This window comes from Schistocerca serialis, chromosome 3 (assembly GCF_023864345.2).
Source record: "Schistocerca serialis cubense isolate TAMUIC-IGC-003099 chromosome 3, iqSchSeri2.2, whole genome shotgun sequence".
NCBI classification, from domain to species: domain Eukaryota; kingdom Metazoa; phylum Arthropoda; class Insecta; order Orthoptera; family Acrididae; genus Schistocerca; species Schistocerca serialis.
The window spans coordinates 943,023,598-943,039,972 of record NC_064640.1 but is presented as its reverse complement, the minus strand read 5'-3'; the positions used below and the strand labels follow the sequence as shown (position 1 = coordinate 943,039,972).

Genomic DNA, 16,375 nt, shown 5'->3' with positions numbered 1-16,375 from the left:
TGTAGCACTTCTGTTTGGACTTGATATCTGTGTCCTTCATTCAACACACGTTTGTAAAAGGTGAATCAGACTTACGTAATTTCCATCTGTGTTCATATTCAATCAGTTTAGTTGTTATAGCCCTGCCTGTTTGACCAATATACAGTTAGTTGCTGTCATTTCAACTTATTTTATATGCATCACTGTTACATAATAAATCTGTTTTGTCCTTGCTGTTGAATAAGATATGAGCAGTAGCCCCCCTTACATAAAATGAAATTTCATAACTGTAGTATTTTATAGTTTGGGCTTATTTGTCCGATAGCTTTTCTAAACACAGGATAGTACACCAGTTTCTGTTAGATATGAACGTTGCTGTATACACATAGTGCAAAATTTTTCTTCTTTGTTTCTTGTGTAGAATGTTCTAAGTTAAGTCAGGGATATAGCCATTGTTGGATGCAATACATTTAATGGTATCTAATTCTGTCTGAAAATTCAGTATGACATTGGTACGGATGTAAGACGATATACGTATGTAATCATGGAATAGAAGGCAGCATTTCTGTGTGTTATTGGGTGTTTTGAACATGAGGGTATTACCGCATCTGTTGTTGTGGATTTTCTGTAAATTTTGAAACTATACAACAACAGATATGGTAATACCCTCATGTTCACAACATCCAGTAACACAAGAACATGCTACCTTCCATTCCGTGGTGCATCGTCTTACATCAATAACAATGTCAAAACAGAATTTTCGAACAGAATCGTACACTATCATACGTACTGCATTTAACAATGGCTACAGCCCTGACTTAATTGACAATATTGGACACAAAGAGCAAAGAAGAAAAATGTTGGACTGCATGTATGCCCCCTTTGCAACAACAGTCATATCTATAACAAACTGGTGTACTATCCCATATTTAGGAAAGCTGTCCACCAAATTAGCTAAAACTCTCAAATCCTGCAATTATAAAATATCATGTTATGTTAGAGGCACTACAGCTCATATCTTATTCAACAGCAAGGACAAAATGGATTTATTAAAAACAGTGGTGCATATAAAATAACTTGCAATGACTGCAACAAACTCTATATTGCTCAAACAGCCAGAGCTATAACAACTAAGCCAACTGTACATGAACACAGCTGGAGATTACATAAGTCAGACTCAGCCTTTGTCAGACATGTGTTCAAGGAAGGACACAAATAGTAAGTCCATACAGAAGTGCGACATATAGTCAATAAAGGAGGAAACCTAAGATTGATACAATCACTTGAGGTAAACAAAAATTTAGCTAATAATCCCCAGCTGGCTCTAAATGATCAATTACAGCTGAGAACATCCCCACTTGTAAGTTTCACGTTATGCAGTCAACCAGCCACATACCCAGAGCCGGTCACACTGACACATACTGCTACACAAGAATAAAATAACAATAGAGTTTCATATTTCTTAGCTTGCTTACGTCACAAACTACAACATGATAACAATATAATTTGTAATACTGTAATATTGTGTATTTTAATCAAGTACTCTGTTTAATATTAACCATTGTGTAAACTGTAATTTACAATGTAAAGCTTATTTGTTGCACAATGTAAGTGAGTAGTGCTAAGTTAGACAGTTATCAACTAATGTCACGACCTCAGAAACAACAGCATTATCACCATACAATGGGAGATACTGTAACATTGTACATTTTAGCCATTTATTGTGTACAGTATTGTCCATTGGGTTTAGCAAAATTTACAATGCTAAAAACATGTTTGGTGCATAACATAAATGAACAGTGCTCAGTTTGACAGTTTCGCAACCAATATCACAGCCTCACAAACTTAAGCATAACATAGCATGCATAGCATATAGCATGCAATACGCTAATAATGTGTAGTTTAATTATTTATTGCGTTTATTACTGTCCATTGTGTAAAGTGTAATTTACAACCATAGAAAACAAGTTCGGTGCACATCATTCTGTGCAAGTGGATTGTATCTTTTCTTACACTATTTGCTTAACTAAGAAATATTGTTCCTTAAGGAAGCTAGTCACTTGTTTCCTAAAGATGGCCCAATAAACCGAAAACTAGTTAAAAATAAACAAAAACAGTTCATTCATTACTGAGCCTTATAGAATAGATTACTTAACACACATAACCAAGGTCGACTACGTAGGCATGTCAATACCTGAGCACAGCTGAAACAGGGGAGAGAAATCACATGAACTCACTGTACGCTGCCGAGAGAGATTAGATGAGCATCGAAAAGAACTGAAATCAGACAGCGATAAGAAACTGAGCCTGTATCTTTCTACTTGCGGCATATTACTTATTGGCTTTGGGTGCTACTAGATATAGCTTATTCATATCGATGATTAGGGCGAAGAGCGTACTACGGTGGGTATTAGTACACCAGTTATTTCAATAAAAAATAACATTTTTTCATAAGCACAAACCGCTTTCTTTATAAGCATTTTAACATCTAATAATAACTGTGAATTGCTTTATGCAATTAAACACTAAAAGAACACAGGAGATGTTCAGATATCGGAGATATAGGTATAGGTGAAGAGTTAAAGCGAAACCACCTATAAGGAAATATATGGCAAGTCCAACTAACGGCATAAACAACTGTAAAGTACATATCGTATACCTCTAGTTACAATAACATCAAATATCTTTTAAGCAGTATAAGGAACAATTCTGAATAGAACTGAAAGTAATATAAACTGCACATACATTTTTAGAGATATATGTGTATAAAATCAGGTAGTTACTTAATTTTACTAAATGGGCACGTGATGGTATTTACACTGGCGAGGTACGATATGAGGAAGACCCATCACAGACTGCTGTGCTAACGAACAAATCCAAATACGGTTTATATTAATTATTGAAGAGTGGGAATGGGCCTCGTCAGTATAAACATGAGGACGCCCTAAGGAACATTCAACGCATAAATTTTTTCAGCGTTTCTTCTCAGTAGATTCATTTATGGTAATTTATTTTGGTTTAAAGGCATGACAAGCAAGCCAAACGTCACATGACATAACTCAGATCAAAAAGGTATCTTTTTAGTTAAGAGCAGTAATCCTCGATTCTGTATTTAACAAAAACTGCCTGAACAATTACTAGTTCGTAATTTGAGAGAAATAACTTGCAACCTGCAAGACAAAAGAAAACTGGCATACAGCCTAATTATGGAATATTAATCGTTCATGTGACAGCATTGTGACTGGCTGCATTTCTCGTCTAGTATCTGCTTTCTTCACTGTAATTCCTTTATTCCTTTAACTGTTGATCGATATTAAAAGATATTTTAAAGGTTTTGCATCTCTTCCATCGAGTATAATTTGCTTATTGTTGACATTGTGTAATTAAAATGATAATTGTTATGTTTCAAAGTTGTGATACTTTGCCCACAGTATTTCGTAATCTTATATTTAACAAAGAAGATGAAGCAGTTGACGTCATGACCTAAACACCATTTGTCACGTTAGATATATTGATAATCGGCTTTCCCCTAAAACAAGGGGTTTTCAGAATCATGACTAGCACGTTCCATAATCTTATTGACCACTGAGGTATAGAAAACAAATTTGTTTTTCAAGCCAAATTAAGCTTTTTTGCCACGAGAACATCAAAGTAAATAAAATATCTGTTTTTTATATATGATAAAAATTATGCCACGAAACTGCATTTACTGTTTTCTTTTTTTGCGTCTATCCCTTTCTCGAAGGTAAAATACCTATAAGAGTTACTTGAAAAGTTGTGTACTGCTCTTCGCAAGATTTGATGAAGTGCAGTGGGGCTTATGTGTACATCGATCATGTCGTTTGGTAGGTAATGCAGTATATTGTTCGGTTGTTGGTACACGATATTTCATTACTGAATAATTATTAATCCGTATATCATTCAGCTTTACAACGGTTTTTCCCAACGAAGGATTTGTTTACAAGGTATTAAATCATGTATATGTAAACTAAATATACCGTGAACTGTAGAACTAGATGAAATAAGGTCTGCAGGAAAATGCTGTCCATTTCCCACCAGCTGCGTCAATACTGTCAAAAAGTTTCGACATACTGCCCCTTAAAAACGAGTACAAAGTTATAATGCCAATGACGTAGCAGAAGTAGCTATTCTTGCCACACAATCCTCACCGCTTCTCTATTTAAATCAAAGTGACTTACTCCTTCCCCACCCTAATCAGGTCTGTTGTACCAACACACTGAATTATTCGGAATGTCAAACCAAAACTCATTAAAAATTTCCTCCTTCGGTTAAGCATTTTATAGTTGAGAGCGGCATTAGTTTACACATCGCAAGAATAATTTCTTAAATCTACATTTTAAATGCATGTTTTTTCCATAATTTCATATCAGACCTCCAGACTACTGCATTTTTACCATTCAGAACTGCTAATCAGAAGCCAAGAGACAACAGACAACAGAGTTTGAAAAACTCTTATGTCTTTGGTTTAACTTAATTTCATCCATGAGTTGTCATGTTGCTTCCGTGACTGTATTACTTTCTTAAAATAAAAAAACAAACAACCTTTCTTTACAAATTGTGATCTTTATTTCAATCACGAACCAGTTTCGAGCCCTGGGTGATCATCTTCAGTTGCTTCATCAGTCAACATCTTGTTTCAATTTTAGCTTAATTCTGGTCCTGTTATGATTACGTAAATACGTTACAAAGTGGCACATTGTGAAATCAAGTTTTATGATACTACAACATTGAAAAAATGGTTGCTGTTTCCAGTAGTGGTTACATGTAAGTAACCAATACTAGTACAGTATGAGTAATATATGTCTACAAATATTTCAACTTATCTTGTGCTTCGAAACTGCGTAACCACTACTGGGACCAATGAGTAATTTTTCGATGTCGTCTTAGTTTCATAAAACACGTATTCATGGTGTGCCACTTTGTAACATACTTATGTAATCTTAAGAAGCCCAGTATTAACCTAAAATTGGAAACTGATGCAGAATGATCAAGCACCTTGAGATGAGCCCGCAGGCCTCGAAATACGTCATGTACTGAAATAAAAATAACGATTTGTGACTGAAGTCGGTTTTTCTTTATTTGTGAGTAATGATACAATATTTATGAAACCCTTGAGATAATTTGCGTAAATGAAAACAAATTCCCTACAGAGGTAAGAGGTCAAAATGATTTTACGGTATACTGTATAAGTATGATTAACCCTGAAGTTGCATTTCACCATCTAACATCACTAATCATACAGCAGGACTAACATGTCAGATGGGTCAACCACAGTAATTATATAATTACGAACTTTTGTTTTCATTTTTGCAGTGGAGCTGCACCAGGGCATATAGACATAGGATTTGTGTCGTGGCCAATGGTGAGATATAAGAGGGAAGTGCTCTTCGGGTGGGTGGATCTTCTAGGTAAGTTTCTATGGTAGCAACATGTGAGATTATCTTAGTTATGAACAGATATTGTTCTCCCACTATTATGTTAGTGGCAAACTTTGTCACACTCTTCAAGATGCGCCATATTAATATATTTTGAAATTAATGTAAAATAGTATTATGTATTTATTCTCTCATACTTCATATACTTAACACAATTTCTTCTTCTACTTACGTTGGATAGCGAGCGAATTGGCATAGTGGATAGCACAATGACCTCGCATTCGGGAGGACGACGGTTCAGACCCACGTCCGGTCACCCTGAATTAGATTTTCCGTGATTTCTCTAAATCGCTTCAGGCAAATTCCGGAATTACTCCTTTTAAAGGGCACGGCCGACTTCCTTCCTCATCCTTCCCTAATCCGATGGGACCGATGACCTCGCTCTTTGGTCCCCTCCCTCAAATCAACCAACCAACCTTATATTCGCAACAACAGGGCAGACACTTGCCGGACTTCTCGTGACGGTGATACTGTGGTTTACGATGCTGTTGTTGTGGTCGTCAGTCCGAGGACTGATGAGATACAGTTCTCCACACTACGTTGTTTCACGCAAGCGTTTTCATCTCTGCATAATTCACCCACTAGAACCAGCTTATTGCACTCAACCATTGGTCACCCTCCACTGTTTATACCTCCTACACTCATTCCTATTACCAAAATCACGATTCTTTGATCCTCAGCATGTGTACTGTCAACCAGTCCCTTCTTTTAGTCAGGTTGTGCATTAAACTTTTTCTCATACTATATTGATTCAGTACTTCCTTATTAGTTATTCCATCTACGCACCAAATATTCACCATTCTTGTGTAGCATCACATTTCAAAATATTCTGTTCCTTACTGAGCGAAATGTTAGTAGTACACTTTTCGCTTTCGTACAAGGCTACCTTCCAGATTAACACCTTTGGAAAAGTCTTTGTAACACTAACATTTTTATTGGACGTTAACATATTTCCATTATATTCGCACCTGTCAGCAATTGCCTTCTTTGGAATAGGAATTATTACATTCTTCATTATGTCTGAGGGTATTTCTCCTGTTTCATGTATCTTGCATACCAGGAGGATTAGTTTTTGTCATGGTTGGCTCTCACAGGGGTCTCACTCATCCTGAGAGAATGTCAGTTACTCCACGGGCCTTTTCTTCACATAGGCTTTTCACTGCTCTGTCAAACTCATCAGGAAGTATTTCTCCCATCTCATCGTCATCTACTTACGCTTCTTTCTACTTAACATAGTAATTGTCTTGAAGTTCTTTTCTCTTCCACATACCTTCTATATATTCCTTCCACCCTTCTGCCTCGTCTTCTTTTCTTACTGGTGACTGGCCACCTGAGTTCTTAATATTTATGTGGATGTTCCTCTGTTCTCCAAAAGTATCATCCTCAGCACACATGCGTCACTAGATGCGGATATGGAGAGGTATATGGTCAGCACACCACTCCCCCGGCCATTTTGCCAGTTTACGATTCCGGAGCCGCTACTTGTTAATCAAGTGGCTCCTCAGTTTGCGTCACAAGGGCTGAGTATAAGGTGCTTGCCATCAGCGCTCGGCACACCGGATGGTCACCCATCCTAGTACTAGCCTAGCCCGACAGTGCTGAACTTCAGTGATCTGGCGGGGACCGGTGTTACCACTGCGGCAAGGCCGTTGGCTCTAGTCATTCCTCCTTCACCATTTTGCGCTCTCTCTCGATCTCATGTTTTAGACATCTGTTGACCTTTTATCTTTTTATGAATTTTTATATTTGCCCCTTTTCTTAGTTAATTTAAATTCTCGTGTTATCCAAGGATTCTTACTGGGCTTTGTCTCTATGCCTGCTTCATAGTTTGCTGCCTTCACTATTTCGTCTCTCACACCCATTCACCTTCTATTATATTCTTTCCCACAGCTTCAGTTGATCATTGTCTAATGTTCCATTTAAAACCCTCATCCATTCAAGGTTCTTTCAATTTATGCAGATTCCATTTCCTTAATCTCCTATCTTTCTTGCAATTTCTTCAAAAAAATGGTTCAAATGGCTCTGAGCACTATGGGACTTAACATCTATGGTCATCAGTCCCATAGAACTTAGAACTACTTAAACCTAACTAACCTAAGGACATCACACAACAACCAGTCATCACGAGGCAGAGAAAATCCCTGACCCCGCCGGGAATTGAACCCGGTAACCCGGGCATGGGAAGCGAGAACGCTACCGCAAGACCAAGAGCTGCGTACGCAATTTCTTCAGTTTCAGTCTGTAGTTCATAGCGAAAAAATATGCTTAGTTTTCGTAAATGTGTCTTTTGTATCTATCTTGTTTATGATATCATAGAGAATGGACAAAAATGTGGAAACAACAAAATACTAGACATTACGTAGCCTAATACGGTGTAGGAAAAACGTCGCCATTCAAAAGAGTTTCCAGTCGTCTCAGAACGGATAAATGCGGGTCCTCTATGGTTTTCAAGGGAATCTCATACCATGCTTCCCGTAAAATAGTGCCAAGTTCAGGTAAAAAATAGTCCAGAAAAACGCAATAATATTAAGATCTACCGACTATGGTTGCTAGTGGAAATGCGACACTTCATCGACGTGCACACAAAACCAGTCCTGGACAATGCAAGCTGTGAGAACAGGGGTCCTATCGTCCTGGAACATACCATCAGCTTTGGGGAACAAACACTGTACCATGACATAGACCTGATCAGCCAAAATGGTCACATAATCATTAGCAGTAAAGCAACATTTCAGAGTAACTATTGGACCCATGGAATACTACAGTACAGCTGCCCAAATCGCCAGTGACATATTTCACTTTTGGGTACCTAAAGTCGACCAGAAGGTGGAAACAGTGTGAAGCAAGACTCATCCGACCAAATGACGTTCTTCCATTGCTCCATAGTCCAGGTTTTATGGGATCGGCACCACGTTTTCATGTTACTGTCATTTGCATCACTGATGAGTGGATGTCGAATTCCAGTTCGCCCTGCAGTTCCCTGCTTATGGAGCTCCCTTCGTGTTGTTTTAGTACTGACAGGGTTCGCGAGTACGACGTTCAGTTCTACAGTGACTTTTGCAACTGTCGTCTCTACCATTTTTTATCACAATCTTCCTTCACGATCACTCAGCTTACACATTCGTCCTCGTTGTGGATTAGTGAATGATGTTTTCTTGCTTGCCCTGCATCCGGTATACATCTTCGACACGGCGCCTCTTGAAACACCAAACACTTGGGCTACGTGACGTTGTCTGCTAAAACGTGAAATCCGCACCTGCTTCCGCACCTCAATATATTTACTCGTTGTTGATGAATTTGTCGTGCGTTGTCTTAACTGCCTCATCCTTTATGTACATATACATACAGTATTGTATCTAAGCAAAATGAACAAAACTGCAGTCAAATGAACCGATAATAACGAAAGAAATCATTGTGTTTTGGCTGTTAACCATTAATACAACTGAACAAATCTATAGCAAAGTACAGTCCAGAAAACGTGTGTTTCATTCTGAGACTACTTTCAACACTTTAGAAAGAAATGTGACAGAACATAAATAACGCCAAATGCCCTTACCTGAAGCGTAATCAGGCAATACCTAAAATTTTCGTATACATTTCAGTACACTAATATCAGTTTTGACACCGAGCGAGGTGGCGCACTGCTAAGACATTCGGGAGAAGAGCGGTTCAAATACCCTTCCGGCCATCCAGATTGTAATTTTCCGCTGTTTCACAGATTAATTAAGGAAATTGACCTTATGGCTCTGTTGAAAAGCGTATAACCCATTTCATTTCCAACGCGCTCCAATCTGAGCTTACACTCATTTTATGTGGACGCGACGTTTAACGCTGATTTCCCTTTCATATCTATTTTAATAGCTCCTCCAGAAGTTAAATTATATAATCACAATCTAAGTAGTCTTGTCTTTTTTTTCTGTGTAGGGAAAACTCGGATAAAACAGTACAGAAAATAAATTTTAATTGGGAACTATATTTACTGGTCTCTGTTTCTCAAGTTAATGGCAAATGTTAGTAATAGTTTGGCTCAAATTAAATTTATGTTGTAAGTATCGCCTTTGTCAGTGCTAGATCATACGCTCGAAGTCTATTCGTGATCTCTGATTAGGCTTTTAGGCCCAATACTTGAAAACATGCAATAGACACTTTTCTTACCTGTAACACGAATGAATTGTTCTAATAAAAAAATCAATTGCATAATTCCATATTTGTCACTAATTTTATTATTTTATTGAGCTGATTCTCACTAGAAAATAAACAGTGGCGCCTAATTCAATTATAAAAATTAAGTAATGTTTCTCCAATTACAGTGTCGTTTGGAGGTATCGCCGGTCTGTTTCTGGGATTCAGTTTGCTTTCTGGAGTGGAGATGATCTACTATTTCACGATGAGAGCCTGCTGCATGGTACTGCGGAATGAGAGCGAACTCTTGGAACTTCAGCGAGAGTATGAAAAAGAGAAGCACGCGGCGGTTGACCTCAGTCTTACGCCTTATTTCATAAAGACGAATCAAAATGGAACCAGCGGTATCACAAAAATATCTCCGGCGAACCAGACGTCTCAAACTGGAAGCACTGGCATCACAAAAGTTCCTCCGGCCAACCGCAGCTTTCCGGACAAGGGAGCTCATGCTGTTCTGCAGAGGATTTATGTCGTAGAATTCCTCCCTTAAACAGCATTTCTCACTCTACATAACGTTATTTCATTTAGTTGTTTAGATGTAACAGGCGTTAAGCGTGAAGTCCTCTTCATAGAGATACATTTTGTATGAAAGTTTTAGTGCAGCTGAAATAGCAGGTCACTCATTGAGACATGATTTTATGTTATCAAGTCCTTCCTCTGTATGTTACACTGCGGGCTGCAACAACAGTACTGATTTACACAACACATTCTGCTGTGATAGAACGTCTGTGAAACTCTGCTGCTCTTCAGGATATGACAAATATGCAGTCGACAGTTAATGGAATGAAAAAAAAGTGTTCAGTAAGTAAATTAATATTTACAGTTTAACACTTCATGTCCATTGGACATTACGCTTCTTACTCCACTGCAAAGCCCATTTCTAAAAGTTGTCCATCCCACTTCATGGGTGAGAATCAGTGAGCCAGGTCTCGTTTTGTTCATTGGAGAGCGCTAGTTTTTCTTCGGGCAGAATCTTTGTCAATGATGTTCCGAATGAGTCAGAAATATTAATTACTATTGACAGTTACGTGTCAATTTTAAAAATTCTGTGTATTTTCCAATTCCAAAATTTGTTTAGCTGTAGAAGAGCTAGAAGAGACAACACTGTAATTTTTATCACTTTCTGCAACGTAATGTTCAGTTAATATTCCCGTAGACACTTACTCACTTTCGTTGAGTCGCATATAATTTGCTGCAAAACTCATTCTGGCTTGTCCTCAGGTGTATCTATCCTCCTTTTGCTAAATGTCACGTTCTTGCACCTTTGCCTTCAGCTGATTATGATTATCCGATAACAGATTTTCAGTTAACTTGTTCTTCAATTCATTCATATAGTTTTCATTGATTTCTATGGACATTGTTGTAACTATTGAAACTAAAGCATTACATTACGTATACCACTACTATAGTATCATCAGGAAACATCAGATTAATTCTAGGTAAGTAGTACTGTATCTACGTAGATAAAACAGTTGTAAGATGAACTAAATTGTCCCTCATAATAAGATACTCCGACATAAAATGTAAAATATTTGCACTGATGTACACCGAAAATGTAAATATTGAGAGCGGTATAACCAACAGAAGGGCCAACGTTATAGTCTGCATAGTGTAAAAAAATTATTCATGTTTAAATATGTCCATGAAAAGTGTAATATTATAAATAATAAAACAAGTCCGCAATGCCACAGAAAAAATGTAGTTATTGTGATCGCATTTAAATTTAGAGATTTAAAAAACTATTTCTGTTTCACCAATTACCTATACTCGAAAATCTGAGACAGAATACTGGCAGTTCTTAGAACCCCATGAATGAGCGTGAAACATATACTTTGCTCTTCGAGAAATCAAGTGTATGCACTGGCTTCTGATAATATAGGTTGACACTGATGCCAACGTCATCAAAAAGAAAAAATAGCGGAAGGAATCATTAGTTTTGTGTCCTATTCAACTTTATTTCAGGTTTGACATCTTAGCTTGAGCACGTAGACGCGCCGTAGAATTCCCACATCCCAAACGGAGCAAGTTCCTAAACTGTCATTTTATTCAACTCGTTCACTATTCAGTGTGCAAAGATGGAACTGGTGTCAGTGCGTTCATAGAGACTTTTACACTTAGACTTTAATTTTATGTATTGAAACAAAGTTCATCCAGCTACATGAAAGGTTCACGAAAATGGATTGGAAAATTTTGGAAATTTGTGGCAAGTTCCCATGGGACTAAACTGCTGAGATCATCGGATCCTAGGCTTACACACTACTTAATCTAACTTAAACTTCCGCTAAGGACAACACACAGACCCGTACCCGAGGGAGGACTCGAACCTCCGACGGGGGGAGCCGCGCGAACCGTGGCAAGGCGCCAAAGACAGCGCTTCTACCCTGCGCGGCTGAAAATGCCTATTGAAATTACCGAATTTCAATATACTAGAAATATTACAGTTTATGTTTTTATGTAAACACAATATGCAAATTTAATCTTAAGAATAAGCCATTTTCAACCCATAATTTCATCAGATATTTATAATACAAAATAATTAGTTACGTTTTGACTCATCCACGTACTAATGTGTACTCTAATATTTTCCAGAACTTCTCTAGGACTAGCTGGTTGCCAGTATTTTGTTGCTCTTCTAGCACCATCCAGGAGCCATGTACAGGGTAATGCATTTTATACTGTCTAGAGGCAAAGTGCTATATAAAAACTTCTGCAAGTCACCCAAGGCTAAAAATCTAATCCCTGAAATGTTCAGAAACCAATGGTTCCTATTGCTAATAGGTAACAAGATGAGTTCACAGATTGAGCTAAAGAATCTATCCAGGCTCCTCTGGGGCTCAGTTTGTACAATCGGTGACAGAATTCTCGAGACACCTCGCCTTATAGTCACTGTGAACTGCACGGCTCTACTGTCCACTACACAGAATAACATGCAAGGTAACCAAGTCCTACGAATACATTGTTTACAGACGTGAAGTCGAAAAACTATCGGAGCATTGTCAGACTATTTCAGATAATAAGTGGGACTACATTATTGCTCATTGATTTGTCTGTTATGTTGATCCGTTTTGTTCAATAAACTTAGGAAAAAACGCTACTTCTAGTGCAGTGTACTAATAAAAATTAATTACAACTTATCACGATAACATTATGAAAAATTCTTTCATAATGAAATAAAGTATCCCAAATTGTCACGAATTAGCAGGATAATACACACTTTCGGCTTCAGAACGGTCTGTGTCTATATTGGGCACAGTCATATTACGGGAAGGACTACAATGAAAGTATTCAAATGTGGCAGTAGGAATAGATACATTATGAAATCCAGTTAACAAACCATCCAGTGCACGATTAAGTCAATACAACTGGACAGTAGCAGAAAAGCAGGCCTTAACAAGTGTGCAATTCTGCAGATTTTTACCTTCAGATCAGCAGAAGGAAGTTAGCTAGAAAATTTACTGAGGACAAGTTGATTTAATATTTCTTTACTGATTGGCGATTTGTCTACTAGCGACTCTTCCACAGAAGAGGTAAAAATCTTGTCTCCAGCAAGATTATAACCGAAAACTAACATCGACTTCTCCTTAAAGGCCGAACACTTTATCGCTGAGCTAGCATACAACTATAGCAGACAGCGGTCACTTGTTGCCACAGTGATCGCTACGACCGAGAATTTGCAACGTAACTGGCGAAGTAAGCAGTAGCTTCTGTTGGACAGAGTTTTCTGAATTCAAAACCATAAATTTACTTCTTCTATGTCATCCCTTATATTTAATCTAAATTACAGGGAAATATCGAGTGAATTTTCCAGGATAATTCTAAACCAATCCATCAAGTAAATCGATGGTCACATAGTGGCCAAACGTATTCTATAATGTGGCCAATTTTACATTACACTAGTGACAGGAAGAATTCGTGTGCTCAGCTGATGTGTTTGTCTAGCTGGCTAGCACTGGGGAAGCTCCTTTTTCAAGGACATGGTAGCACTCGCTGCAGTCACGTTGACCGGGAGAAGAAATGAGTTTTGGTCGCTTTCCCATAGATAGGATTTAGGTCTAAAGCTTGGTTATGAATAACATACTGAAGAGCCAAAGAAACTGGTACACCTACCTAATATCATGTAGGGCCCCCACGAGTACGCAGAGAGTACGAGAGGGTGAAGATCTCTCCTGAACAACACGTTACAATGCATCCCAGGTATGCTCAATAATGTTCGTGTATGGAGAGTTTAGTGGCCAGCGGAAGTGTTTAAACTCAGAAGAGTGACCCTGGAGCCATTGTGTAGCAATTTTGGAAGTGGTGTCGCATTGTCCTGCTGGAATTGCCAAGCCCTTCAGAATGCACAATGGCCACGAATGGGATGCAGGTGATCAGACAGCATGCTTACGTACGTGTCTCCTGTCAGAGTCGTATCTAGGCGTATCAGGGGTCCCATATCACTTCAACTGCACATGCCCCATACCATTACAGAGCCCCCACCAGCCTTAACAGCCCCTGTCTGACATGCAGGGTCCATGGATTCATGAGGTTGTCTCCATACCCTTACACTTCCATCCGCTTGATACAATTTGAAACGAGACACGTCCGACCAGGCAACATATTTCCAGTCATCAACATTCCAATGTCAGTGATGACGGGTCCAGGCGAGGCGTAAAGCTTTGTATTGTGCAATCGCCAAGGTTGCACGAATGGGCATTCGGCTTCGAAAGCCCATATCGATGATGTTTCAGTGAATAGTTCGCACGTTGACACTTGCTGATGGCGCAGGACTGAAAGCTGCAGCAATTTCCGGGAGGGTTGCGCTTCTGTCACGTTGAACGATTCTCTTCAGTCGTCGTTGGCCCGTTCTTGCAAGATCTTTTTCCGGGCACAGAGATGTCAGAGATTTGATGTTTTACCGGATTAATGATATTCACGATACACTAGTGAAATGGTCTTACGCGAAAATCCCCATTTCATCGCTACCTCCGAGATCCTGTGTCCCATCGCTCATGCGCCGACTATAACACCAAGTTCAAACTCACTTAAATTTTGATAACCTGTCATTGTAGTAGCAGTAACAGACCTAACAATTGCACTAGACACTTGTCTTATATAGGCGTTGTCGACCGCAGCGCTGTATCTCTGAATTTGAATTCGCATGCCTAACCCAGTTTGTTTGGCACTTCAGTATATATACATGCACCGACACCAATTCAGTCATCATAAATAAAGAGCATGGGAAATTATTTGGCCACTCTCCTCTTCCGTAGTTGCTTAGCTGTTTCTACTTTTCTGCTTTAAGCAAAAAAAAACCTCATTCAGTGGAAGTGGTTCACTTCCATTGAATAACATTAGAGTAAATAACATTCATTTTAATACACGTGAAAAGAGTTTCCATTGTGAATGTTTTCAATTGCACCTCCTCCACCGTATAATAACATAGAAGGGGGTAGTCTTAAATGAACTGTCACTGTCAAAAATGGTTCAAATGGCTCTGAGCACTATGGGACTCAACTGCTGAGGTCATTAGTCCCATAGAACTTAGAACTAATTAAACCTAACTAACCTAAGGACATCACACACATCCATGCCCGAGGCAGGATTAGAACCTGCGACTGTAGCGGTCTCGCTGTTCCAGACTGCAGCGCCAGAACCGCGCGGCCACTTCGGCCGGCGAACTGTCACTGTCACTTGGCACAATACTGAATGTCAGTTTCATCTTGTAATGTACAGTTGACTATAAATTTTGATACAGTTGTGAATTCACAACTCTCACTGCTGGATCTGAAGTAAGACGAAGCAGATGTGCTGTGCGTTGACGTAAGTAATCTGCCAGCAGTGGTGCCTTATTGAACCTCTTGAGGATGCCTACTCTTACGTTTCTGAATCTCTGTTGCATCAAGCAGCGACTGGCGTTACTTGTGGTTTCATTGTCCGGTACCGACGTTCTTGGGACAACACGACATACCAGAACCCCCCTACCCATTTTTACGTAGTGACATGTCGTGTGGAGGCCTGAATGCCAGACGTAGATGAGGAGACAGGGAGGGTAATGAAGGTTGGTGGCAGCTCCTGTCCGCACCCTGGTATCCACATTCCGAGTGACTGGGAGCACCAGCCGAAAACTCAGCCACACATTACACGCCCCCGTCGCAGACACTGTGGTCAGTTGAGGAACCCCAGCTGTATCGTGATGGCTGCCCCTGGGGCAGCGTCTCCACATACACAGGCTCAGGCTGCAGAGCTGTCGACGGCGTTGGCACCACTCCGCGATGGGCGGACAGGCGGAGATGACCGCTGCTGAGGACACCAGTGGTGGTGGTGGTTAGTGTTTAACGTCCCGTCGACAACGAGGTCATTAGAGACGGAGCGCAAGCTTGGATTAGGGAAGGATTGGGAAGGAAATCGGCGGTACACTTTCAAAGGAACCATCCCAGCATTTGCCTGAAACGATTTAGGGAAATCACGGAAAACCTAAATCTGGATGGCCGGAGACGGGATTGAACCGTCGTCCTCCCGAATGCGAGTCCAGTGTGCTAACCACTGCGCCACCTCGCTCGATTGAGGACACCAGTAGCGTATTGAATCTGTGGGCAAAAATTCTGTGACAGAGTCATTGACATAAGAGCGCCGCCCCTGGTTCTGGGGACGTCGGTTCAACCCAGAGGAACGTTGAAGCACGTAAGACGAACAACCCAAGACTCATGTCATGACACAGTGCTCCAACGCTGTTTCTTGCCAAAAACTTTAAAGGAAACTTTATCCTACGACTGAAACTT

At 39.6% G+C, this 16,375-nt stretch overlaps 1 protein-coding gene across 1 annotated transcript in view; it reads left to right on the top strand.

The window, feature by feature from the left end:
* The window catches only part of LOC126471288 (sodium channel protein Nach-like), a 149,640-nt gene extending 138,630 nt beyond the window's left edge, over window positions 1-11,010 (top strand). The window contains exons 10-11 of the mRNA XM_050099407.1: window positions 5,314-5,408; window positions 9,746-11,010. Coding sequence (XP_049955364.1) covers window positions 5,314-5,408; window positions 9,746-10,107 — 457 coding nt within the window. The 3' untranslated portion in view covers window positions 10,108-11,010. The remainder of the gene's footprint in view (window positions 1-5,313; window positions 5,409-9,745) is intronic.
* Window positions 11,011-16,375: the final 5,365 nt, after the last annotated feature.